The sequence below is a fragment of the Dama dama genome, chromosome 20, assembly GCF_033118175.1.
Source record: "Dama dama isolate Ldn47 chromosome 20, ASM3311817v1, whole genome shotgun sequence".
Taxonomy (NCBI): domain Eukaryota; kingdom Metazoa; phylum Chordata; class Mammalia; order Artiodactyla; family Cervidae; genus Dama; species Dama dama.
The window spans coordinates 64924221-64950224 of record NC_083700.1 but is presented as its reverse complement, the minus strand read 5'-3'; the positions used below and the strand labels follow the sequence as shown (position 1 = coordinate 64950224).

At 37.2% G+C, this 26004-nt stretch overlaps 1 protein-coding gene and 1 non-coding gene across 3 annotated transcripts in view; one reads left to right on the top strand and one right to left on the bottom strand.

The window, feature by feature from the left end:
• The window catches only part of GIPC2 (GIPC PDZ domain containing family member 2), a 103725-nt gene that overhangs the window by 10172 nt on the left and 67549 nt on the right, over positions 1-26004 (top strand). Inside the window, exon 2 of one of the 2 annotated variants that reach the window (XM_061121562.1) lies at positions 17363-17548. The exons of the other annotated variant lie outside the window; for it this stretch is intronic. Coding sequence (XP_060977545.1) covers positions 17363-17548 — 186 coding nt within the window. The remainder of the gene's footprint in view (positions 1-17362; positions 17549-26004) is intronic. 2 annotated transcript variants of the gene reach the window in all.
• On the bottom strand, positions 21934-22040 carry LOC133041792 (U6 spliceosomal RNA). The gene has a single exon (XR_009689364.1). It is a non-coding gene; the product is annotated as a U6 spliceosomal RNA (small nuclear RNA).

Here is a 26004-nt window from a genome sequence, read left to right as displayed (position 1 = left end):
AATATGAATTGAAATAAAATTTTAGGAGCTAAGACATTTTCTGCTTTTGTGACACCAAATATGTTTCTTAGACATTTGGGATTGTGGTATCACACAAGTTCTCTTGTAGTTACCTCAAAACTTTTTAGGTATAAACATGAGAGCTATAATCAATATATAAGATATAGTCCTAATCCAGCCTGTCTCATCTCTTGACCTCCTCTTCAATGTTATTAATTACAACCTACCTTCCCTTCCATTTGTTGGCTCTTAGTTAATGAGCATATCTGTGTTTGACCAAAGGTTACCAAAGCAAAATGTTTTCTGTGGTTTGGTTTTATTCATTCACTAAATCTCCAAGCAGAAATAACTCTCTGAAGCAGAAGTCCACAGTGGAGCTACATAGTAAAAGTTATTTAAAACCAATGTTTAATTTAATTGAAAAAAGAATATATGTACTTAGTGGAAAGGGTATCCACTTTTTTTTGTGGGGGGGGGAGTGGGGACTGTAGTTCCCTAGTCCTCTTTCCCCAGAAGCAACTGGCTTGGCCACTTTTTTGACCATCTTTATGGAAAAATAAAATCTGTGAATTTATAAGTATGTGTGTGAAAGTAAATGCATATCTATGTGGGTGTAAACCTCCTTTCTACTTCTAACCAAATTAGGAGCATACATTGTATCTGTTCTGTACAGCTGGTAGTAGCAGAAACAAAAAAGTGGACCTAACACTGAAGCCTGGAGATGATAAGAGTCACTGCAGTCTTTTCAGGGTCACAGAGAGCCATCAGAGTGTTATTCATGTCAGGAGAGCTGATATTGTGTCTTTAATGGCAATGAGCCAATTTTTAGTATTTCTGAGAAGCCTGTCTTCTGAAAATGTTTCCTGTATTTTTGCTTCCCTGTGTCTCCTTATGATAAACTCCTATCACCTGACATAACCAGAGGTATTCAGTTCTTTTAAAAATTGAAGTATAGTTGATGCACAGCATTATGTTTCAGGTATATAACACAGTGATTCACAATTTTTAAGGTATATTCCATTTTTTGTTATTATAAAATATTGGCTATATTCTTGGTGTTTTACAATGTATCCTTGTAGATTATTTTTATATATAGTAGTTTGTACCTCTTAGTCCCCTATCCCTATCTTTCTCTCCCTCCTTCCCTCTCTCTACAGGTAACTACTAATTTGTTCTCTACATCTGTGAGCCTGTTCTTTTTTTTTTGCTTTATTAACTAGTTTGTTGTACTTTTTTTAGAATCCACATATAGGTGATATCATATAGCATTTCTTTTTTTCTGTCTGACTTATTTCACTTAGCATAATACCCTCCAGGGCTATCCATGTTGCTGAAGTGGCAAAATGTTATTCTTTATGCCTGAGTAGTATTCCAACTGTATGTATATACCACATCACCTTTATTTGTTCACATTTAGGTTGTTTCCATTTTTTGGCAATTGTAATTAATGCTTCTGTGAATTTTGGTGTACATCTAAAGGTGTTCTTGAAACTATTTATTCAATCAAGCAACTAACAAATACTTTTGGGCTAGATACTTGCAGAGATGAAGAAAAGAGGAAGCCAACTGAGAATGGATGACTGTCACTTTTTCTCTGTATTGTGATCCAAAAACTGCTTTTTTCCTCACTGTCTTAGAAACTCTAGCTTTTCTTTTTGGGGTGTGCTGAGTACTCTGAAGTTTTGGTGATTAAAATGTGGAGTAGGAAGTTGAAGCTTGGACATGGCTAATACCAGGGAGGTCCTATGGCTTCTACAGATAAGTGAAAGGGTAGAAAGGATCTTAGATCTTGTCAGTGATAGAATATTTATTTGCCTTTTAGGGACATATTTGGCCCCAGTTAGTAGTGGTTAAGAGGCTCATGAATACTAGCACTCCAGAAAGTGCATCCTCTATTGTATAAAAATCTCCATGGAGATAATCAAAGCACATGTAGAGGAAAAGTTCCAACCTTAAAAAAAAAAAAAGGCTAAATCCAGGATCTACATCTCAGTCTGTAAAAGTCACAGGTTCTTAAGTTACAGTGTTAACTTTAAGTGGTCTTAAAGGGATACACTGTAACAAGGTTGAAGAAATGATAATTCTGTATCCATTCTTGGAACAATTTGCATAGCCATATATTGCATTAAGTAGTAGTGTTTGCAGTAGTGTTTGTGTGATTGGCATTAACAAACTGTTCTTCATGGTCTAGGGCCAGCATGTAACTTGATCTAGGGCCAGAATGTAACTTGAACCTTCTCACATCTGATACTAACAATGTGTTCTGGGTGTAGTTAAGTATTAGGTACTGATCATGATTTGTTACTCCCTTTCTCCTTCTGTATTCCTTATACTTCCTGCTTCCTGTCTTAATTTTCCTGCCTTTTTGTAAAGGTAAGTGGGGGAGGGAAGCACAGCTTGAGCATTGAAAAACGGAGATATTGTTGAACACCTATTATTACCACTTAACCTGTGCTATTTTTTCTGAAACAGCAGTTCTTAACAGAACCCCCAGAAATGACTGTGATTGATAGATGAGGCAACTGTAGCTCAGAACAAAAGTAAACTACTCAAATCATGTAGTCCAAAGAGATATCTTTTATCTTACGTTTGTCAAACTCCCAGCTCATGCTCTTTTCTTTATATAAGTGGTTCTTAACCTTATTGGACCCAAAGTTCCCCTGTAATAACAAATATTTTGTGACATCATTTTTACTTATCCTGAAATAAATATTTAAACAATAACATCTACCTATATATATAATTTTAAAAATTAATATATTCCTTAACAGCAATATTAGAAACAAATATGGATTTCAATGCAAATATTTGGGAAAACTATCTTAGAAGACATGACGAAGCAGTCAGTTGCTTTGTACCTATGTTACTGCTGCTGCTGCTGCTAAGTCGCTTCAGTCGTGTCCGACTCTGTGTGACCCCACAGACGGAAGCCCACCAGGCTCCCCCGTCCCTGGGATTCTCCAGGCAAGAACACTGGAGTGGGTTGCCATTTCCTTCTCCAATGCGTGAAAGTGAAAAGTGAAAGTGAAGTCGCTCAGTCGTGTCTGACTCTTAGCGACCCCATGGACTGTAGCCTATCAGGCTCCTCCATCCATGGGATTTTCTAGGCAAGAGTACTGGAGTGGGATGCCATTGCCTTCTCTGGCTTGTACCTATACTTAATAGCTAATAAATTTGAATTTAAAAAGAATAGGACAATAGGAATAAGACATGAATATTTTGATTCTATGTTATCTTTTGCTCTCTAAATATTTGCAGATATTCATAGAACTGTATGTATAATATGTATGTATGTATAAACTGTATGTATAATAATGTAACAATAAAAGGAGCAGCTGATATGTTTTATGTTAAATTCAAGTAACATGGACAACAGTGCTGTCAGTGACTTGACTTTCTGAGATAATGAACAACTCTTGATAAGGTTCTATGCAAATAAGAAAGGCTTTCCTTGGTTTATGTGGTAATTGCAGTCCAGGAAAACTCATAACAAAGCCTACTTTATCTGTAACCCAGAGGATCTAGGTTTTAATCATTATATATATATATTCTCTTCCCAACATGAATCTCTAGTAGGGCATTTGAAAATCATGCAGGGGACTTCCCTGGTGGTCCAGTAGCTAAGACTCTGTACTTCCAAAGCAGGGGGCCCAGGTTCCATCCCTGGTCAGGGAACTAGATCCTGCATGCAGCTAAGACTCAGCACAGCCAAAAAAAAAAAAAAAAAAGGAAAAAAAAAAGAGAAAATCCTGCAGAATGCCAAACAGCTCTTCACTGAGCTGAACCTCTCTGAGATTAGAATTCCCGCAGTATCCTTACCTCATCCTCTACCTCTCCCAGTGCCAATGGTGTCACATAATCATTGTAACAACCAAAAAAGCTCCCACAACATTTCAAACAGTTTTCCGGTATCACCCCACCCACCCACTGGCAACATTGCTTTATGCCAGTTTGCTTGAGGTGAAGCACTTGCTCTGTGCCGTGAAGCTAGGCAGTAAAGGTGGGGGTGGGTGCGGCGGGCAAAATGGGAAAGCAACAGGAAGGGAAAAACAGTAGAAAGGCCTCCTGTTTTACATTTTAGTTTTAGGATCATCCTTATAGGACTGTAATTATACAGAGTAAAACATGGCTGGTTAAATCTGTGAGATTCCAAGCTTTTGCAATAGCTCAAAGCTACACATCTGCTGTGGCTACTTCACAGGCTTGTAGGACCCTGTGATAGTCAGGGTGGCATGACCGCAGTGCTTTAGGTCAGTCTAGTGGGGAGGTGCTTTCAGGGTAGGATGGTGTGCCCTGAGTTTAGTGCCTAGAGATGCCACTGAGCAGCTTCAATTTTCTCACCTGGAAAATTGAGTAATGGACTCGAACCTGGAAAATATACAAATAATGCCTGCCTTATAGGAATGTTGTTAGAACTGAATGAAATAGTGTATTAGGTATCTAGGACAATGATTCAATAAATGTTAGTTCTCATTCCTTCTTTTCCTCAAAAAAAGATGCTTTTTAGGCAGTTTTTGACTAATCTTTTTTTTTTTTGCTTGTAATTTTTTCCTTTTAATATTTCTATTCTAGACCTGTACAATTTCATTCTCCTACATTTTGCGTAATCCCAGAAAGTAAGGAAAGCAAATTTAAAAGTTTGCCTCTATACATGATCCTCAAACTAAGCTATCTCAGTGTAGAATTCTATGTTACAGTAACTAACGCGGGCTCTTCTGAGAAGGGCTTCTTCAATAAAGCTTAGTGTAAACCTAATAAACAATTTCAGTCAACAAAAATCTCAGTTAAACTTGAAATATTAAATATATTAATTTACTCAGAATTATTTTTCATTGCATTATCAATGCTTATTTCTCTTGAGCCAAAAATAACTCTGTAGGAATACCCATATTTCTTTTTGTCATATCTCTAGACATCCCTGTGACAGAATTTTCCTCAGCGTGGAATTCTAAATTATTCTATTCCCTTTTGCCACAGAACACTTAGAGCTCATTTTCAACTCTCCCCACACTTGCTAAGACTCATAGAATCTTAATTTTGTTTCAATCATGTACACTGACTTCCAAGAAGCTTCTGGGTAAGATTACTTAGGCGCTAAAGGATAGAGGAAGAACTCTACCATTACCTTACTTCAACATGCAACTCATATGTTTTTCCTTTTATTTCATGTTGTCTGGTCTTATCATCCTGAAAAGGAAGCATGCTTATTTGATCAGCTTAATAGAAGAAGTATTATAAATAGATGGCCAGGTAACTTATATTTCCTACCCAGAAACTTCACAGAGTGAAAAGGAAGGTATTAAGAATTACTCTGGGACAACAGGGGTAAACTAGGACTCTGAGTCCCTCTAATTACAGGAAAGGAAAAAAAAAAAAAGTGATGTGAGAAAGTTTATCGTCCATTTGCTAATTAAGCACCCACAAGACAAGCCAGTTTCCTGGGCAGTTTGAATGGTAGGCATTTGGGGACGGTGTGGGGAGAGGAGGGTGTAGGGATAAAAGTAGAAGCAGGTAGTGAAGGTACAGTGTCAGCACTAAGCCTGAAGCCAGGAGACTCTGGTACTGCCTGTCCTGGCTCTGGCCTGGTGACACATTCTTGGGAGTTGAGGACGGAACTCTGCAGCAGCCTGCCAGCTTCTTCGGGAAGCTTCCTGGCCCTGCGGGGCCGCCTCCCCTCTTCTCTAACTCCTCCCTCTGTCCCAGTCCCGGGAGTCCCACGGGCAGGAAGGGCAGGAACGTTGGCCAGCAGAGGGTGGGAAGAAGCTGCTTCGTGAGGGGGCGGGGTGGGTCACAAACAACTCTGGAGCAAAGGTGAGAGGCTCTAGCCGGGGTTGTGACTAAGTGTCTCCGATGCTATGACAGGATTCTATTCCTGGCAGCTCCTCTCCGCGTCTTCCCAGTCTCTCTTCTTGGAGCTCTCTACCCCTGGGGTGGGAGGTGGCTCAAAACTGAGCAACCCAAGCCTAGAAGAATCTTCACACACTCTCCCTTGCGTCTCACCGGCCCTACCCATGGGTGAGGTTTTCTGTGCATCTCAAGCCTTCTAATGAATTAGGGTCTAAGGCGGTCAGTAAGTTGCCTCCGCTCCCTCACCCCAGCCCTGTCACCTCTCATGGGGGAACCCCATGGTACATTTTCCTTTGTCTCCTCTTGCCCTGTCACTCTGCAGCACATTTTTCTAATGTCTTGTAGGTGTCCTAGTTTAGAATAAAAATCAATTGCAATCTTCCTCTCTCTCAAGATGTTTATAGTTTCTTGCATGGCCCATTTTCTTCACAAAGCGCTCATCTCTTTCTGTCAGGATCACATCCCCTCATCACTCTGTTTTGACCGCTGGTGGCTCCGCATGCTTGCTTTCCAGTTTTCCATGATTTCTTTGGGTGGGTTTTTTGTTTTGTTTTTGTTTGGCCATGCTGCAGGGCTTGTCGTCTTTTAGTCCCCTGACCAGTAATTGAACCCGGACCCTCAGCAGTGAACATACAGAGTCCTAACCACTGGACTGCCAGGGAATTAATTCCCTTGGGTGGTTTTGAAATATCACATACCTCATAGATATTTCATTGTAAGTGTTACAAATCTGCTTCCTGGTTTACATGAATGTGGTCATACATGAGCATTTTGCCAAACAAATTTCAAAATTTTGTTTAAGGACCTGTTGGGGATCAAATAGCTATTTTTTTTTAAAATTCATGTTTGTATATTTATAAACTGGAAAATTTAGTCATAAGTCTCTTTACCAATAATTATAATTCAATGTCTCACAAACTGCTACATTCTTGGATATAAAACATCTCGTTGTAGTTTCTCCTTCCCTTTTGAGGTTCTCTTGCATCTTAAGTGTCAAACAAGAGGAAGCTTTTAAGAGGATAAGTGGTTTAGAAATCTGGAAAATTTGAGACAGCACCTGACATGGGGAATGTTGGTGATTTATGATGTCTTTCAAATTGGCTCGTAACCTTGCAGCATTATTATACTAGGCTAAAGCTCAGATATCTCCTCTGACCTGAAGCATATTGTGGAAGAGGATGGATATATATAGCTATTCATGTTTGATTTATCTTACTCGTTGCTTTAGTATCTATGTAACATCCACAAAGGCAAGACTAAAACCTATCCCTATACTTTTAACCTTTTCCTATGTTTCAAGAATTGGTTTGAGCTTTTTACTTTCTTTGATAACACAGTTGGTTTGATTAAATTTCATTAACAAAGGAAAATGTTCTTTTGGTTACTCTGGGAAGTCATTTCATAGATTAAAACATATGACTTGATTTTCCTTTTTTGAGGGGTAGGGAATAAAATTATTTTTATCACATTATTTTGTCCATTAAAAAAAAGTGGGGAAAAACAGTGGTTGTACCAGGGAAAGAACAGTACAAAGGATGAATCACCTTTTATTTAAGACACCACTGCTGACCCAGGACAGCTAATTTAGAAGTGAATCATTTATAGAAAGTTCTACATAGTTCGAGGCAGGGCTTTGTACAATATCCTTATGAAGGTCTAAAATAGAGCATACAGTATCAGGTTTCTAAATATCTGTCTTGTTGCCAATTTTATATCTTTGAGAAACTGAAACTTTTTTCTAGATGACTGTAGCCATTGTCAAGGTGAAGGCAAAGGTATTGTATTTATAAAATGATATATATTTAAAAAAACAAATCTTTAGAAATTTATTACATGTGTTATGCTGGGAAAATAATAGAGATCTTAAATATCTGTTTAATTACATTCATTTCTTTGGGTTATGGTCAGTTTTAAAATTAACTGGAAGAAATAATTTAAAATGACATATTAAATCAAATTAAACAATGTATCAATATTTAAAAAAAGTATTTATTTGTCTGTGTTGGGTCTTTTTTTTTTCTTTTATTTTTATTAGTTGGAGGCTAATTACTTTACAATATTGTAGTGGGTTTTGCCATACATAGACATGAATCAGTCATAGATTTACATGTGTTCCCCATCCTGATCCCCCTTCCCGCCTCCCTCTCCATCCCATCCCTCTGGGTCTTCCCAGTGCACCAGCCCTGAGCACTTGTCTCATGCATCCAACCTGTGCTGGTGATCTGTTTCACCCTTGATAGTATACTTGTTTCAATGCTATTCTCTCAGAGCATCCCACCCTCACCTTCTCCCACAGAGTCCAAAAGTCTGTTCTGTACATCTGTGTCTCTTTTTCTGTTTTGCATATGGGGTTATTGTTACCATCTTTTAAAATTCCATATATATGCATTAGTGTACTGTATTGGTCTTTATCTTTCTGGGTTACTTCACTCTGTATAATGGGCTCCAGTTTCATCCATCTCATTAGAACTGATTCAAATGAATTCTTTTTAATGGCTGAGTAATATTCCATGGTGTATTGCGTTGGGTCTTAGTTGTAGCATATAGAATCTTTGGTTGCAGCCTGCAGAATCTATCAGTTCCCTGTCCAGGAAAGGAACCTGGGCCCCTTGCACTGGAAGAGTGGAGTCTTAGCCACTGGACCACCAGGGAATTCCCTGTATTAGTATTTTGATGTTAATCAAATATATTAGATGGTTAATATCAATATTTTGATTGATATTTTATTTTTTAATACATTTGATTTTTAAAGTCCAATTACAAAAGTTCCTTTTTGTAAACTACCTTAACTCAGTTTTTTAAAAAATTAAAAGATATATTTATTTATTTGGCTGCACCAGGTCTTAGTTGCAGCATGTAGGCTCTAGTTCCCTGACCAGGGATCTAACCCCAAGTCCCCTGTATTGGGAGCATAGAGTTTTAGCCACTGGACCACCAGGGAAGTTCCTTAACTCTTTTAAAGAAGTGGGTGGTTTATTAAATAAACAGTGTATTTGGCTCCATGTAGAGCAAAAACTTTGTAGTTTCTGCCTTCTAGGAGTTTTAGGTTTAAAGCTGAATTTATATTTACATCACAGCTATGCTATCATGGCTTAGAAAAAGCACAAAAGTCTGAATTCCAGTTTTGACTCTGTCATTCACTAGTTATTTGACCTTAGACGAATCATATAAGGGATGTTGAGCCTTTTTTTTTCCTTCTGCATAGGGCGTAGTGATGCCTGCACTTATGACCTGATGCACTGAGTTAATGGATTAGCTGAGCTAATGCTTTAGGAAGTGATCAGTAACTTGGATCTCTCTGTGCAGATATTAGGTATGAGAGAGGCAATGTTGTAGGGGAAAGAGCTTAGGGTTGGATAACCAGGGCTGAAGTTACATATGCACCAAATACTACTTAATCACAAACTGTTTTTATCTCTCTAAATATTTATGTTCTCATCTGTAAAAAAAAAATGGGTGTAGTAATGTCTCTCACATAGAATTGTCATAGGGTTAAATGAGGTAGTATGTGGAAATGCCTGGTACACATAAGTGATCAATTAGTGTTTCTGATATCTTAATTTTTTATTTACTTTGTTCTTCCAGCCCTTTATCTTTGCAGTTCTTTCACTTTTACAGTGGTCTACTAGAGCTGGGAGCCAGTCTCCAAACTGTGTAGAGCTGAAAAGGATGGGCAGGTGTCCCAGTCGTGAATGTCACTGAAGAGTTGTTTGAGTTCCAGAAGTTCCTTGATAAAACACATCTACCAAATATTTTTGGGAATCATGTAGAATAAGACACTCAGTTTTTGGAAGGAGTTTTGAGTAATATAATTCTGTCACTCTGGCTTGGCTATAGTTTTTTTTTGTTCAAGCACTCAGGATAAGTGGGTGATCTTTTTACCTCAATAATTATTCTTAGTTTCAGGTTGTTTTTAATTCTTGCTATTTTAAAGGCAATTGACTAGGTGGAAATACAGTCTTTTTTCTCTTTTTGAGAAAAAAGTCTGTGAGGTTTAGATAATAGCCTAAATAGTTATATCTGAGAATAGCCCAGATGGAACCTTAGTCATTAACAAAGAAAACGTAATCCAAGTGGTTTTCTTGTGTACAAAGATGGTGGTATTAACTCGGGATGAAAGTATGGTTAATTACTAGGTTTAGTATTATTGTGTACTTTCTCATCTTTATTTTCTGTAATGACATTGGCTGATATTTCTATAATGCTTATTTTAGAAAAATATAAAGAGTTAGCAAGGTTCTTGGTAGATTGAGATATAGGAAAGTAGTTGTATTAAAGTATTTGGTAACACTGTTATTTTAGATAATCACAGGAGGAAACTGTTTTAGTTGCTTATGTTTAAAATCACATTCCCAAATACTGTAACACGAGCCATATAAGCCCATAATTTCTTCCAGAGATTTTGGAACATGTGGAATCTTGGGCCAACTCAGTTCCTGTTTAAGGAAGGCATTAAACAAAAAGTTGGAAATGGACTTCCTGGAGTTTTAAAAATGAATCTGATGTGTTTTGGAGAGATTTGTGATCTGTTTGTGGGTCAGAATATCTTTTGAAACACTAATGGCAAATGATTTATTTAAATGTATTCACAAAGCATACTTATGGAATATATAATGGCACCGCCAGAGAAAAACTAATATTATTTTATGTTAATGGCTCTATACAGTAGTTCAGACTCTTATCATCCTAGCCATATTGAGTTTCTAGGGTGAATAATCATAACCATGTGATAAGAACTGAAAAATAGCAATTGAAATATAAAAGCATGGTAAAAAAATGGTCATCAGTTACACTCAACAAAAAACATTGAAGTATACTGTAATTTATGGGAGAAAATGAAATCCATCCTGGTTATGACATTAAAAAGGAGCAAATCTAATTTTCAGGAAAAATAATGCAATTTAAGAAGCTGTCACGTGTAGGTATAAATATTATTCAAGGAGCACCTGTATTCCAGGGATAATACTAATAATAACCTTTAGAGTTTTTTAGTTTAAAAAGCACTTTTATGTATACTCTCTTACTGAGTTTTAGTAATAGCTGTGTGATGTAGACCAAACTTTACTAATGCCAGATGTCCATGAAGACTAAGAAGGTCAGATGACTGAATTCGTGAGAGTACAGAATTGGGACAGGATATGGGTCTTTTACCCCTTAACCCACTGTTTCCTTCTTTCTTTTACTTCTATTTTTCTCTTTCTTTTTCATAACCATTTCAGGTATAACCTAGCTCCTTTTTGGATATCTGTTTTGCTGATATTGGAGTAAGGGAAGGCTTTACTTTGTGCCTGAAATTTTTGAGAGGATATGAAATTATAGGGTAAGAACGCATAACACTTCAATGCCTAGCATTTCATTGCATAACACTTCAATTCATAGCAATTACATAACACTTCAACACATAACACTTCTATGCATTAAAGGAAACATAATTCACCATTTTTTTTTTTTTTTTTTTAGGATTAAATGAGATAGGTAGAAAGAACTTTTAAACTGTGAATTATAAGGAGTTCCTGATAGTCTAGTGGGTAGGATTCTGTGCTTTCAGTGCCTTGGCCCAGGTTCAGTCCCTGGTTGGGAAACTGAGGTCCTACAAGCGGTGTGGTGAGGCCAAAAACAAAACAAAAAAGCCCCCTGTGAGTTATGAAGACACAAAGGATAATAATTCTATCAGTTAGAAATCTGTTAGCCCGGAATTGGTTGGTGAAATTATTGGCTTCTGGGATAGGACTGTGTATCAGTTAGGATTTTTTCAGCTACAAGTAGCACAGAGCTAGTTAAACTGCCTAAGACAACTTGTTTTACATACAAGAGGTATTGTGGTGGTTGCCAGAGCTGGTTATCAGAGCAACTCACCAATGTCAAGGACCTAGGTTCACTCCAAATCTTTGCCTTTCTTGGCGTTGATCTCTTCCTCAGTTAGTGATAAGGTGGTGGTGGAAGTTCCTAGATCACATACAGGTAAGGGTACCTACAGGGGCAGAGGGGATGGCTGTCTTACTGTGTTTGCTTCTTAGGAATGAAAAGATACTTCTCTGAAGCTTCCTGGACTTCCTCCCATGTCTTGTTGGCCGGGATTGGGCCACATGCTTACTCCTATATCACCACTTTACTAGTTTGAGCCTTATGTCTGTAATGGAGGAGGTGAATTTTCCTCCAAAACACATAGAAGGTATAAAAGTGAAGTCACTCAGTCATGTCCAACTCTTTGCAACCCATGGATTGCAACCCACCAGGCTCCTCTGTCCATGGGATTTTCCAGGCAAGGATACTGGAGTGCTTTGCCATTTCCTTCTCCAGGGGATCTTCTTGACCCAGGGGTCAAACCCGGGTCTCCTGCACTGCAGGCAGATTCTTTACTGACTGAGCTACCAGGGAAGCACTTCACACCTGCTATCTGAAGATTACCTTAGGAGGGGAAGGGGGTGACAGCTTCCAGTGTCCATTACTGAATGTCTTCAGGTGAGACGGGACCCAGAGGCTCTACCCTTCTGCATGTGTCAGCTTTGTCCCCAGGGTCAGTCTTCTAATGTTGAAGTGACAGCTGCAGTTAGTCACATCATAGTGGAAGAGATACCTTTCTAGGAGCTTCTGTGGAAAAGAAGATTCCTTCCCCAGAAACCTTAACAAATCCTTTCTTGTATCTCTTTAAAATAATTTTATTTGCTTGGCTGCCTTGAGTCTTTCAACATATGGGATCTTCTAGTTTTAGTTGCAGCATGTGAGATCTAGTTCTGTGACCAGGGATCAAACCCCAGCAGCCTGTGTTGGGAGTGCAGAGTCTTAGCTACTGGACCACCAGGAAAGTCCCTCTTCTTTGTATCTTACTGGCCTAAGTTGGATTATGAATTAGTCATTAACTGATTTAAACCTAATCATGATTCATTTCTGATGGAACTGAGGGTGGGGTCACTCGTCCCCAAGTTGCCATATGGCAAAAACGGGGAATGAAACTTGAGGGGGCGGGGGAACAGGTACTGTAGATATTGATGTCCAGCACAATAACAATTTAAGGCTCTCCATCTGGCCCCAAAGGGCCGTGGCTTTCTCCTTGCCTTCAGCTATCTCTCCTATAAATCACAGTGACAGGCATGCAGTAAGACAAATATGACAATAAGATGAATTCCTACCTGCCAGAAGTTTACAAAGCAACACATGGTTAAGTTCCACAAGAAAAGTATAAAATTTGATAGGTATATAGAAGATGAAGTAATAGTATTAGCTTAGGGTGTTGTTAGAAAATGCTGTTTAGCTAGACTTTATTGGATGGGGAAGATTTAGATAGATATAGACTAGATTTAGAAATTGAGTTTTAACCATGGCATTTTTGGCCAAGGGAACGACATGCGTAGATATATGGAGATAGGAAAAATGCAAAGTGTAAAATTATTAAAGACAAAAAAAAATTGTTAAAGACATGGAATTCTAGAACAGAGCTGCCCAATGGTAGCTGCTAACGAAGTATAGATATTGAGTACTTTAAATGTGGCTAGTCCAAATTAGGGGTTTCTCCTGGTGGCTCAGGGGGCTTCACTGGTGGTTCAGATGGTAAAGAATCTGATTGTCATGCAGGAGACCTAGATTTGATCCTTGGGTCAGGAAGATCCCCTGGAGAAGGAAATGGCAACCCATTCTAATATTCTTGCCTGGAGAATTCTATGGACAGAGAAGCCTGCTGAGCCCCAGTCTGTGGGGTCACAAAGGGTCAGACACAAAAGGGTAAACATACATCAGATCTTAAAAACTTATTAAAAATGTAAATTCTCAATTTCATTTTTAAAATAAATGATTAGATGTTAAAATGATATTTTGGATATATGGGGTTATATGAGGAAATTAAATTAGTTTCACCTATATCTTTTGCTGATGTGATTTTTTTTAGAAAATTTAAAATTATGGTGCTTGTGTTACATTTCTATTGGGTAGTACTGCTTTAGAAAGTGGAATAGTCATAAATACTCCATCAAGCTTATTAAAATTTGCAATGGTGTTGGTAAAGCACCAAATATAGATACCCCAAAAGATGTTAAGGATTTCATTTTACAATAAAAATCATCAGAAAGGTATCTCTAATGGTTGGATAATTTTCCTTATATAGTACCTTACTCTGAGTTTACTTTCTTTTGATTTAATTTGTTCACCATAGAGTATAAAAAATGATGTTAAGTACCATGTTGTCCTGACTTTTTCTAGTATATCCCTGGAAGTGAGTATTTCTTAGAGGAGCATTGATGATGTAACTGTTTCAGTGTTTCTTTTCTTGTATTTTTTTTTCATTTCTTTTGACATCAAACATTATAGTGCTAATTGGATAAAGTCATAATTTTCTCATCCACAAAATGAGGTTAATAAAACTTAGTACACAGGTTGGTTTTATTAAATGAAGTAAGTGAATGTGCAGAAAATGCCATTTGGATATAAACTGAGCCAGGGCACTGTGTTAAACTTCACAGGAGAGAGAAAGATGACTAAGTTCTCATCTCTCTGAGTCAGGGTGACAAATACATGTTACACCAATTGAACTTGAAGGGAAGGTGACTCAGACACTCAAATGAGGTGCTAGATTTAAATGATGTGAGAGATGTAGAGTGATCCCACCCAGGCAGTCACATCCTTGCGGAGTCTCAATAGACAAGAGCATGGAATAGGGTGGGTGCATGGGTGGCAGGCTTTTTAGATTTTGGATTGAAGGAAATGTCTGAATGGAGATAGGAAAGTTCACAATATGTCATGAGATTCCTTTTTCTGTCTTAAATATCCACGACTCTTAATATATTGCAACTGGATTATGTTGCCCCACTGTATGTCAGTGGATCATTGCCTAGCCTGGGAGTTTCTTGTGTATGAGGACTGGTCCTAGTCATCTTTGTACATCTAGTATGCACCACGGAACTTGGCAAAAAGCACCTGTCCAATAGAGGATTGTGAGTAGATGAACGAGCACAAACTTTCCGGCATTTAGAGAGTTATATACCACTTTTTAACTTTTCAGTTCAAGATACAGTATCTACGAGGAGTATTTGAATTTCTAGACCTTTATGACATATAGATGTATTCACTGATAGTTGTGCATTGAGTTGTGTGACTGATAGGATTTTATCTTTCCTTGAGGGACTAATCTAAAGCCACAGAGCTTCAGTTACCTGCTGCTGCAGGGGGCTCTTCCTCCACCTCCCAGGGACCATGACAATTCTGCTGATTTTCAACACAACCTTCTGTTGAACTCCATTCCATGGCTTTACTCCTTCCAGGAAAGAAACCCTGATGCCTTGGCTGCCAACTGCTGGCTACCCAGAGTGGAACATAATTCTGTCTTGGAGGAAGCATAATGGGGAAGGGTTATACCTAACAGGAAATCTAGTATTTGCTCTGCAGTGAAGTATGTGAAGAGATTGAAAGAAGACGCAGCTTAGCAACTAGATGTTTACTTTGTGTGGGATTTCCTTTTGGGTTTTTTTTCCCCTACCCTATTTTATCATCATTATGTTTTAATGTTTTATTTCCTGTCTGCTCAGTAAGGTGCTTTATTAGTGGTGATTGGATCTGCTATGAACACCATTTACCGATTCACTGGAAAAAGAACAAGGAGAAAACTTTTCTACTCACTTTCCATCATTTTGAGAAAGGAAGTGAGAAAAGCTGTTTTCTATGCATTACTACTTCTCCCCTTTATCCATTAATAATCATTTTTGTTAGTGGGCTAATTGATACCACTGAGTTTACAATTGGAGTAAGAAATAGGGGCCATTATTGGCCTAAATGACTTCTCATCACTCCCCACCTTGAATAATAAAAATTTAACACCTGCAAATATTTGCAAAGAGTAACTACAAAGCCAAATGTATTATGTCCTCACTGGGACACAAAGGGTTGTGTTAAAGGCCCAGCAGTTATTAGCACAACTCACCAAAGACCTGGGTGAGAAAAGGAAAGGGCAAGGGCAGCAGTTCTTGCTTGCAGGCACTGATCCTTTGTACCCTGCGGCCTCTTCCTTGTCCTCATCACTAGCTCCTTTCATGTACCTCTGGGATTTGATCAGGCCTTTGATGAACATGCTGGACCTTTAACTGTAGAGCAGGGAGAGCTGTTCCAATTCAGACGTATTTTAATAGGGCTTAAAAAGCCATTTAACAAGTAGTGATTGCACAGTTTTTGAGCTCCCAGAGGTTTATGGGTGTTTATGGTTTAAAGCTCAAGCAGGGAAATCAGGAATGGTGTGAAACTTGGAGAGGTAGGGAGCGGGTTGGAAGTTGAGAGCTGAGGCAAGGCTCAGGAATGGCAATATCTATGGCAAATGTTACTTGATAACAAAAGGTAAAATTTTTCACTTAGTCATTTTGGTATAAAAAAGCTGCATTAAAATATCTTTGGTACACAGAAGGTACTCAGTAAATATTTACTGAACTTTAAACCAATGGCATGTTTTTTTAATTTTTAAAAAATATGTATTTATTTATTTGGCTGCACCAAATCTTAGTTGCCTAACACAGGATCTTTGACCTTTGTTACAGCGTGAGGGATCTTTAGTTATGGTGTTCAAACTCTCAGTTGTAGCATATGGGCTCTAGTTCCCTGACCAGGAATCGAAACTGTGACCCCTTGATTGGGATCAAAGTCTTAGCCACTGGACCACTAGGCAAGTCCCCAGTGGCACATTCTTAACCCTCCTTCTCCTCTTCCATTTTGTAGTTGGAATTACTGAAATTATGGTTGGCAAGCTTGAGTAGCATTGCAGATTTTAGCAAAATAAATTGTATTTTTGAAGGAAAATGAGGTCAAACAAAGACTTGGTAAATGTAAGAAGTCCCTTTACAACCTCCACACAACTTCTACAATCCTGTGTATCTGACTAAGTTGCATTAGTCTCTCCAGCCCTCAGTTCCTCCATTTTTAGAGCCAAGGGATTGGACTAGTCTTCCAGGTCCATTTTAGACATGTTTTAAACAATTAGAAAAAAAAAATGACTTCATTCACCATTTACTTTTCTCAAGCACAAAAATGCAAGATAAATAAAATTTTCCTTATTTTAAAAAAAACTTATGTGTTTTCCAAAATAGTGTTGCCTCTACTTTTATTGGGTTATACGCATCATGACCTTTGGGAACACAGCCTTTGATGTCAGCATTGTAAATAACAGACAACAAAGCAATGTAAACCTCTTTGAAGTTGGTGAGAACTGAGCTTGAATCCTGGCTCTGACAAGTACTATCTTTGTGACCTTAGGCAAATAACTTACTCTCACCAAGGCTCCGTTTCCTTATTGGTAATACGAAGATGATAATGTATTTAGGAAGCTGTTGTGAGGATTAAACATAATAATGGATATAAATTGCTCAACACAGAGCCTGGCCTGCAGGAAACACGCAATTCATATTACCTACTGTTAATGATATAACTGCTGGCATCGTAAATTGAAGACTGTTTCACTGACATTGTAAATTGAAGTATTTATTGAATAATGATCAGAATGTTTTCCTGATGGAAACTGACTTAAAATATTTCTTTCTCTTTGCAGATCTTATACTGCACTTTAAACACACCTAAAGTTGACATGGGAAAACTCTTAGGAGCACAAATAGGTCTTGAAGATTTCATATTTGCCCACATAAAAGGGATCAAAAAAGAAGTGAATGTGTATAAATCTGAGGATTCACTTGGTCTCACTATTACAGATAATGGTGCTGGCTATGCTTTTATAAAGGTAAGTATTTAAACAAAACAAAATAAAAATGACTGTGTGACTTAACTAAGGGTAACACTTAAGAAAATTTACCAGGTCAAAGAAAGTTTGAAATGATCTATGGAGTGAGCACTAATTCAGTAGGAATGGATGGAGTGGTAATGTTTCCTTTAAAAACTGTTTCAAAGACACCATTCTTTTGTTTACCCTTTCCTTGAATTTTTTCCCCTTTGGTTTAAACTTCCTCTAGGAATTTGCATTTACTGAAAAGGAAAGCCTGGCCCTGGTGCCTACTCAACCATAAGGGCTCTTGTACATCTGTAAGCTCATCATCTGGTCACTTCCATGTTGATTTCCATTGATTTAGCGTTATTTCCAAGTGCGTATTTGTTTGGCCACCTATTTCTTTAAAACAAGGCTCTTTAAAAATTTCTAAACTATATACAGTTGATTCTTGAACAACATGTTTGAACTGTGTGGGTCCATCTATATGCAGATTTTGTTCAGTAGCAAATGTTATACTATAACAATCTGAGGTTGGTTAAATCTGTGGATGTGGAACTATGAATATGGGGAACTGCTGACATGGTAGGATTTTGTACAGGAACTTTCCATTGAACAAAGGGTCAGCACCCCTAGCTCCTGCATTGTTCAAGGGTCAGCTATAATTACTTTATCTAAATACAAAGGCAATATAGAACTGCAAAGGCAAGAAAAGGAAGTTTGAAATGGTATGAAAAACTTCTAAGAACCGAAGAGGGGTAAAAAGATTCATCTCTTAAATAACAATTCTATTATTATAATAAGTAGTTTTTTTTGCTGGGGTGGGGGGACACAAGGCTTGTGAGATCTTAATTCCCCCAAATTGTGAGTCCCTCTAGTGAAAGCTCTGAGTCCTAACCACTGGACTGCCAGGGTATTCCCTGTAATGAGTAGTTGTAACACTGACTGCTATTGAATGCTTCTCAGGCATGTTGCATACATTTTCTCATTTAATGCTTACAACAGTTCTATTCGAGACCATGTTTCCTTTTTAATTAGTTAAAAGATATTTAGCTGCTCTGGTTATTAGTCACAGCATGTGGGATCTAGTTCCTTGACGAGATCAAACCTGGGGCCCCTGAATTGGGAGCATGGAGTCAGCCCCTGGGCCACCAGGGAAGTCTCTTGATTACTTTTTTGTTGAGGTGTAACAGATATAAACCTATAATGAATGTTCACAGATCTGTGTAAACACCACCCAGAGCAAGAGAAATTTCATTTCTACCCCTAGAAGGCTCCCTGTTCTCCTCTCTGTCAATACCTTTACTCAACAAAGGTAGCCATTAGTTTGACCTCTGTCACCATAGTTTTGCTTATTCCTGAACTTCATATAAATGAAATCACATATTACTTACTCTACTGTTTCTGGTTTTTGCTCAACATGTCTGTGAGGTTCATCTCTGGGTAGGCACTATTATCAACTTATTATTTTATAGACATAGAAACAGGTTTGGGATGGTTAAGCAGCTTGCCCAAAGTTATGCAGCTAGACAAATTCAGGATTTGAATCCAAGCTATCTGATTCCAGAGCTGGCGGTCTTAACCCCTGAGCAAAGAATTAGTGATGAAGTTTCTTCATACTTTTATTTTGTCCAAACCTTGATTTGCTGATGCGTCAAGCATTTTTTTTTTTGAAAAAAAAAAAAAAAAATAGCCTTAGGGAAATTATCCTCTTAACTGTAAATAGTGCTTTATTTAACTCCCCACTTGATAGAATGGCTATTTTTAGCTCTGCAAAAGATATGACTCTGCTGAAGGTTGAGTGGGTGACCAAATGGAAAATCCGTGAGGTGGGAAAGTCATGTGGGATTATCTGGGGGAAGCTCAGGACACAAGGCACATGGAGCAATGCCTTTCTAATGTCAGCAGGGAAGGGCTTGGAAGTTCTGCAAACACGCATGGATTTTTTAGCTCTTAGCCTCTGAGGTCCAGAGCTGTGTTTCTATTTTTTTTAATGCCTCTTCAAACATGTGCCTGCCTCAGAGTACTAGTCACTAGTCCCGTGGAGACAGAGAACATGGTGTCAAAGAGAAAGCAGAGTCTAAGCCAAACCTCTGGCTTATAGTTCAACTTAGAAGAGAAATGAATGTCATACTGCGTAAAAGGTTGATGTGGTTTTTTAAAAGTTAAGGGGGGATGATTTCAAACTTGAAATTGTAATAATACAAAGAACTCACATGATACCCTTTACTCAAAAAATTTTGCCATTTGCCATATTTGCTTCATTCTCTTTCATGTATATATATATATGAACACACTCATATCTATATGTAAATTTTCCTGAGCCATAGGAATAAGCAGAATGCACATATAATATCTCCTTATTCCTTATTAATTTAAAAATATAGTTTCTAAGAGCAAAGATATTCTCTTCAATATACCTACAGTATAGTTATAAAATTCAGAAAATCTAATAGCGATACAATACTCTCAAACTAATCTAATGTTCATATTGCAGTTTTATCAGTTGTCCTAACAATGTATTTTTCCTGGTATAATTCCAATCCAGGGTCATGTATTTTATTTAGTTATCATGTATTTTTAGTGGTATTTAATTTAGAACAATTCCTCAGCCTTTTATAGGATGTCCCTCAACTTGGACTTTTCTGATGTCCCTTCATGTTGTGAAAGAGGTTATTATGCATTTTTGGCATGAAAATTAAATAAGTGATGTTGTGTCCTCAGTGTATTACATCAGAAGGTGCATTTTATTGGTTTGTCGCAATATTCATGATGTTAATTTCTGTCCCTTGTGCATGCAGTGTCTGCCAGTCTTATTCACTGCAAAGTGATGTTTTCCTTTGTAATAATTTGTGGGGAGATACCTTGAGATTATGTATATGTCTTGTTCTCTTACTTGCACCCCACAGATTTAGCATCTATTGATGACTCTTGCCTGACTCATTTGCAAAATGGTGATTTTTATAATTCTATCATTTCCTATGTTTCTTTAAAACATTCTACATTCTATTATAATAAAGCATGCCACTTATTTATTATCTATTAGCAATATGGTACATGCTTAATTTCTCAGTCATGTCTGACTCTTTGTGACGATGGAGCTCCTCTGTCCATGGGATTTTTAGGCAAGAATGTTGAAGTGGGTTGTTAATTTAAAAAAATCACCTATTAGCAATGGACACATGATTTTTTAAAATTAATTTTTATTGCTATACAGTTGGTTTACAACATTGTTCTAGTTTCTGGTATACAGAAAAATGAATCAGTTATACATACACATTTATCCACTCTTTCTTACATTCTTTTCCCTTGTAGGTTATTACAGAGTATTGAGTAGAGTTCCCTGCAGATACAGTAGGTCCTTAGTGGTTATGTATTTTTTGTATAGTAGTGTGTATAGGACACATGATTTCTCCTTCAGTGGGTTTATTACCATCATCTATTTTGATGCTCAGATTTCCTGAGGTTTGGTCTGCAGGAGTCCCATCCAGCTGCTCCTATATCCTTTTGACCTGCCTCCCATAATTTTATTGAGCAGTTCCTTCTTTTCTGGTACAAGATGTTCTAAACTCATCTTTTATCTTCTTTTCTCCAGACTAAGAGTCAGCCATGTCTTCAAGGAACTCTTTTTTTTTTTTTTCCAGTGAGAACTGATATTTCAAAATCAAGATCTGCATGCATTCGTTGCTACCAGTGTATCACTGTTTCTAGATCCTTTCAGGTGCCATACAAGAGGTTCAGAAACATGTATTTTAGAAATTATGAATTCATAATTATGCCTCCAGTTCTATCCTGCCTCACAGTGTTCTTCCTTGGCTTCCCAACTGAAATATTTACTTTCAAAATTATTGAAATATTTGCTTATTTCCTTAGTTCTGTAATATACACAGAATAGTTTCAGAATTGCTATGTACTTGTACTCTGAAAAATAAACCTATTAGGAGTTCAAGATTTGTAGGGACTTCCCTGGTGGTCCAGTGGTTAAGACTGTGCACGAATTCAGTCCTTGGTTGGAGAACTAAAATCTCACATACCATATAGTGTGGCAAAAGATTAAAAAGATTTCAAGATTTGTATGTCCTTTTTTTCTTTAAATGCAGGTATACAATCAAACTATTCTCTTCAGGAGTTATGTGGAATAGGTTCTCACTTGCTCCTCCTCCCTTCACCCCATAATTTTTATTCATTTGAAATACTGTTGAATCCATTTGCTTCTCTTTGAATTGAGTTTTTCCTCTCTTATTGATTTAATTTTCTGAATACATAAAATGATTTCAAAAGTTGAAACTTTAATAAAAGTTGTATTCTCCCTGACTCCCATTACTCATTTCCCCCACTCCTTAAGGTAATCAATTTCATTAATTTCTGGCTCACTCTTCCAGTGTGATTTGCCAAGATAAGCAGAAAAAGTGGAATGTTCCAAGAGTTTGCATGTCATCCTTGTTCAGGGGCTATTCTACTCTTCTCTGTATGATTCCAATTTTAGTGTATGTGCTGCTGAAATGAGTACTTATATGCTTTTAGCAGTGGTTGGAAGTCAGAGTAGGTTGGTGTAAGAGGACAGTGTGGTGGGGATTCAGACAAGGGTAAGGAGGCAAGAGTCCCTGATTAAGAAGGCAGTGCAGTGTGGCCCACAGGACCGTGGGCTTTAGAATCAAGTCTGTTTTCAGTCTTGTTTCCACCATTTATTTACATGCTGGGTGACACCTTAGACAAATCATTGTATGCCATCTTTCAGATAGGAATATTGGCACCTACTTTATATGATTATTTCGGTATAAGCTAATGACACATCTGCAATGTTTGAGAGTACCTGTAATTGATAGCTATCTTAAATAACAGCAAATCATCACATAATTAGGAGATGAGACTGATGGCAGAGAGATGTATTTAATAGTACTGCATGGTGCTCACACTAGAGGGGTTGGATGGGGGGGGTGGGAGGGAGGTCTAAGAGGGAGGGGTATATGTATACTGATGGCTGATTCATGTTGTTGTCCGGCAGAAATTGACACAACATTGTAAAGCAATTGTCCTCCAATTAAAAACAAATTGAAAAAAATAGTACTGCACGGTTCTCATAGATGAGCCCCTTCAGGTGGAGAGACAGCAGACTTACATATTTGTAACTTTTGTACCCAAGTGTTAACACTTCCCAGGAAAAAGTGTATAAATAACTTAATCAGAAAAATCAAGAGTATATTTACAACTAACTTTGCAAATTCCTAAAATAGTTTAATACTAGAGTTGGGGTACATTTTCTATAAAGGGTCAGATAGTGAATATTTTAGGCTTCTTTAAAATTTAGGGCCATACAGTCTTTGTTGCAACTACTCAACTTGACGTTGTAGCACAAAAAGTTATATCAATACTTAAACAATAAACATAGATGTCTTCCAGTAAAACCTCATTTATGGACACTATAATTCAAATTTTGTATAATTTTCACATGTCATAGATATTATCTTATTTTTCCCTGACCACTAAAAAAGGTAAAACCATTTGTAACTCATCGGTTGTATAAAAGCAAGTTGTAGACCAGACTTGACCTGTGAACTGTTGTTTGCTTATCCCTAGATTAAGAGTAGAAAATACTTTTAGATTCAAAATAAAGATAAGGGCTTTACCATGCAATTAAGACATGAAAATCTAATTGGCTTTGAATTAAAGTAACTTATAAATAACCACAGAATGGTCATTTTCAGAATGTCTTCATATAGAAATCTTCATGATTTGAGGTACTCTACTAGAATTAAATTACATTTTAGCAAGATCCTCTGAGAAATACAGTATTCATATATTTCTACCATTTTGATTGTTTAACCATCCAGAACTGATAATTAGTAAGGTTGGACATATACAAGATGGAGAGGTGTGGGGGGTTCTGGAATGGGAGCTAGGATCTCTGAGAAGAGGTATGTACAGTGAGAGCAAAAGTGGTGATCTGAGAAAAGAGGTAACATTGAGATCTGGAGGCCTTGATACAGATGAAGAACAGCTTAGCAGAGGTAAGAAAAAGTAAAGTAGGAGGGTGGGAGTTGTTAAAAAAGAATCAGAGTTCAAAGGTGATAGGTCACTTTTTTGTAGCTTTAGTGAGGTATAACACCATGTAAATTTAAGGTGTACAGTGTGCTGATTTGATTTGATTTGATTACAACTTACATGTTGTAAAGTGACTGTCAAGGTGATAGGATACGTCATCTGGGATAACTACAAACTCAAACTCTAACCTTGAGGTCAGAAGACTTTGGATTCTTCATCTGACTTTGCCATGTGGTCTTGAGTTAGTTAGATCTGTGTTGATTGGGAGTGTTTTGAGGCAAGTGCAAGATGCCTTATGATTATACTACCTCTGTTTGAAACCCAGTTCTCTTACTTTGATTAAACTGTGTCATTGTTGTGCTTTGAGTTCCTCATTCACTAATGGAATATTAAACATTCCCTCCCAGGCTTATTAGGACTAAATGAAATAACTATGTACAATTTTTATCTAAATGCTTATTCTTACGAACAAGGTTTGAGGACAGTATTTGGAGGGTCAGTAGCAGAGACTCAAAGTTGCTGACCATGAGGGCAAGATCAGCTCAAACAACCTTGAATGAATGCTTGAGACTTTGAGGATGATAGAGTGCCATTCTAGAGTTCTGATATGTGATGAGAAGATAGAGTTTTGTAATTATATGGGATGAATTGATAGAAGTTAATATAATAATGATCTGAAATATTTGGGAACTTATAAGTTTAATAATATTGTAAATCTTCTAAAAAATATTTAAAGTTGTCTTTACATTTTATAGCATCAGACTCTAAAGCCAGATGACAGAAAGTTCTAAGTGTTATAAAGATATTAAGTGACTCAGTAAATATAAATATAGAAGTAATACCTCTTTTTTTCTTCGAAGTCCTTCATGCTTGAGTAGCACTTTTAGCAATATTTTTAACCCCTATCAAGTTATGGTATGATTATTAAAGTATAATAGATTACAGAAGCTTGTGTCAGTTGCTACCTCATTCTTTATACTTAGGAAGTTGTAGTTCAGGTAACCCACACAGTTTATCATCAGTGTCTCCCACTTTGCTTCTACATACAACTCACCTTATGATGCCCTTCTCCAAGTTTCTTATGTTGGTTTTCCTCTCTCTTCATCCCAGATTATTATCTGCTGGCTCTGATGATTACCTATGCTTTGATTTTTCTCTTGCTCACCTGGATTCTCACCTTGCTGCCTACTGACTTCTGGTAATTGTCCTTCCACTCTCTGGACACTGATCTGGCTACCTGTGGCTACTCATAGGCTCTGGTTACCCTATATTCTGTTCCCCCACCCTTTAATTTACTGGTTTGATTAATAGTTGTCTTTAAAGTCTTTCATTTAGTTTTATATAATGCTTATTTTGTAAATAAAACAAGTCTTAAAAATGAAAAATATATGGAGCTGAAATTTGTATAGTGTAGGTCATCAAAGGAAAAATAAGTTCAGAATATATCAAGAAATAAATTAGAATAAAAATTAAAAATGAGTTATAGATTTTCACATTCTCCAATGACTTAAGAATGGTTAGATGACAAAATATTAATTTTTTTCTTTGTTTCTTAAGCTCTAGTCTTTTGTTTAATTTCACTTATGTTTCTATGACAGTTTAGAAACTCAAGTTGTACTGAGTGGTACCGTGTGTTGTGGTTACCGTTGTTTATTTCTGTAGCTTGTAAGTTGAATATGGAATTACTTAAAAAAAAATATTGTCAGATTATGATATTTCTAGGTTTTTTGCTTTATAATTAACTACTTGTAATGATAATTTCCAATTGAATTGGTATTATTGTATCATTTTCATAAAGCATTTTAACAGTTATTACAATGAACATAGCCATGTTCTTAAAATTGAATGATAAAAAAGAAACCTACTGTAAATTTTGGTCTATTGTAATAAAGTTTAAAAATTAAAAATGACTATCCTTCCTAGGTTGGTCTTCTGCAGCTTCTTTTTTCTTGTGACAATATTATGGAAATGCTAGGGTACATGGGATCAGTTTTTCTCTTAACTCTTGGACACAATGATCAATCCCCTACTGACTCAGATGTTGTTATTCCACCTGATAAAAATGAAGAATACATACACATCTATTACACAATAACAGCAGCCCCTAATAATTCTATCAGGTCATTCTCAAAAAGGATTTGTGATGCCCAAGGCAGATTGTAACCTGCATTTTGCCATGTTCTTCAATGCTGTTGAAGAATTTGTATATCTTCTGCTGGGTTGTTACCTGTGCAGAGTTTTCTGGAAGTTCTTGTCCCTAAAATTCTTTCAGAAATTCTTAGTATTATCTTAGGGAGTCTTACATCTCATTTTGAAAGTCTGAACTATTGATATGTTGTTTTCATACCTGTGATAGGAGGGCATGGAAACCCGCTCCAGTATTCTTGCCTGGAGAATCCCATGGACAGAGGAGCCTGGCAGGCTACAGTCCA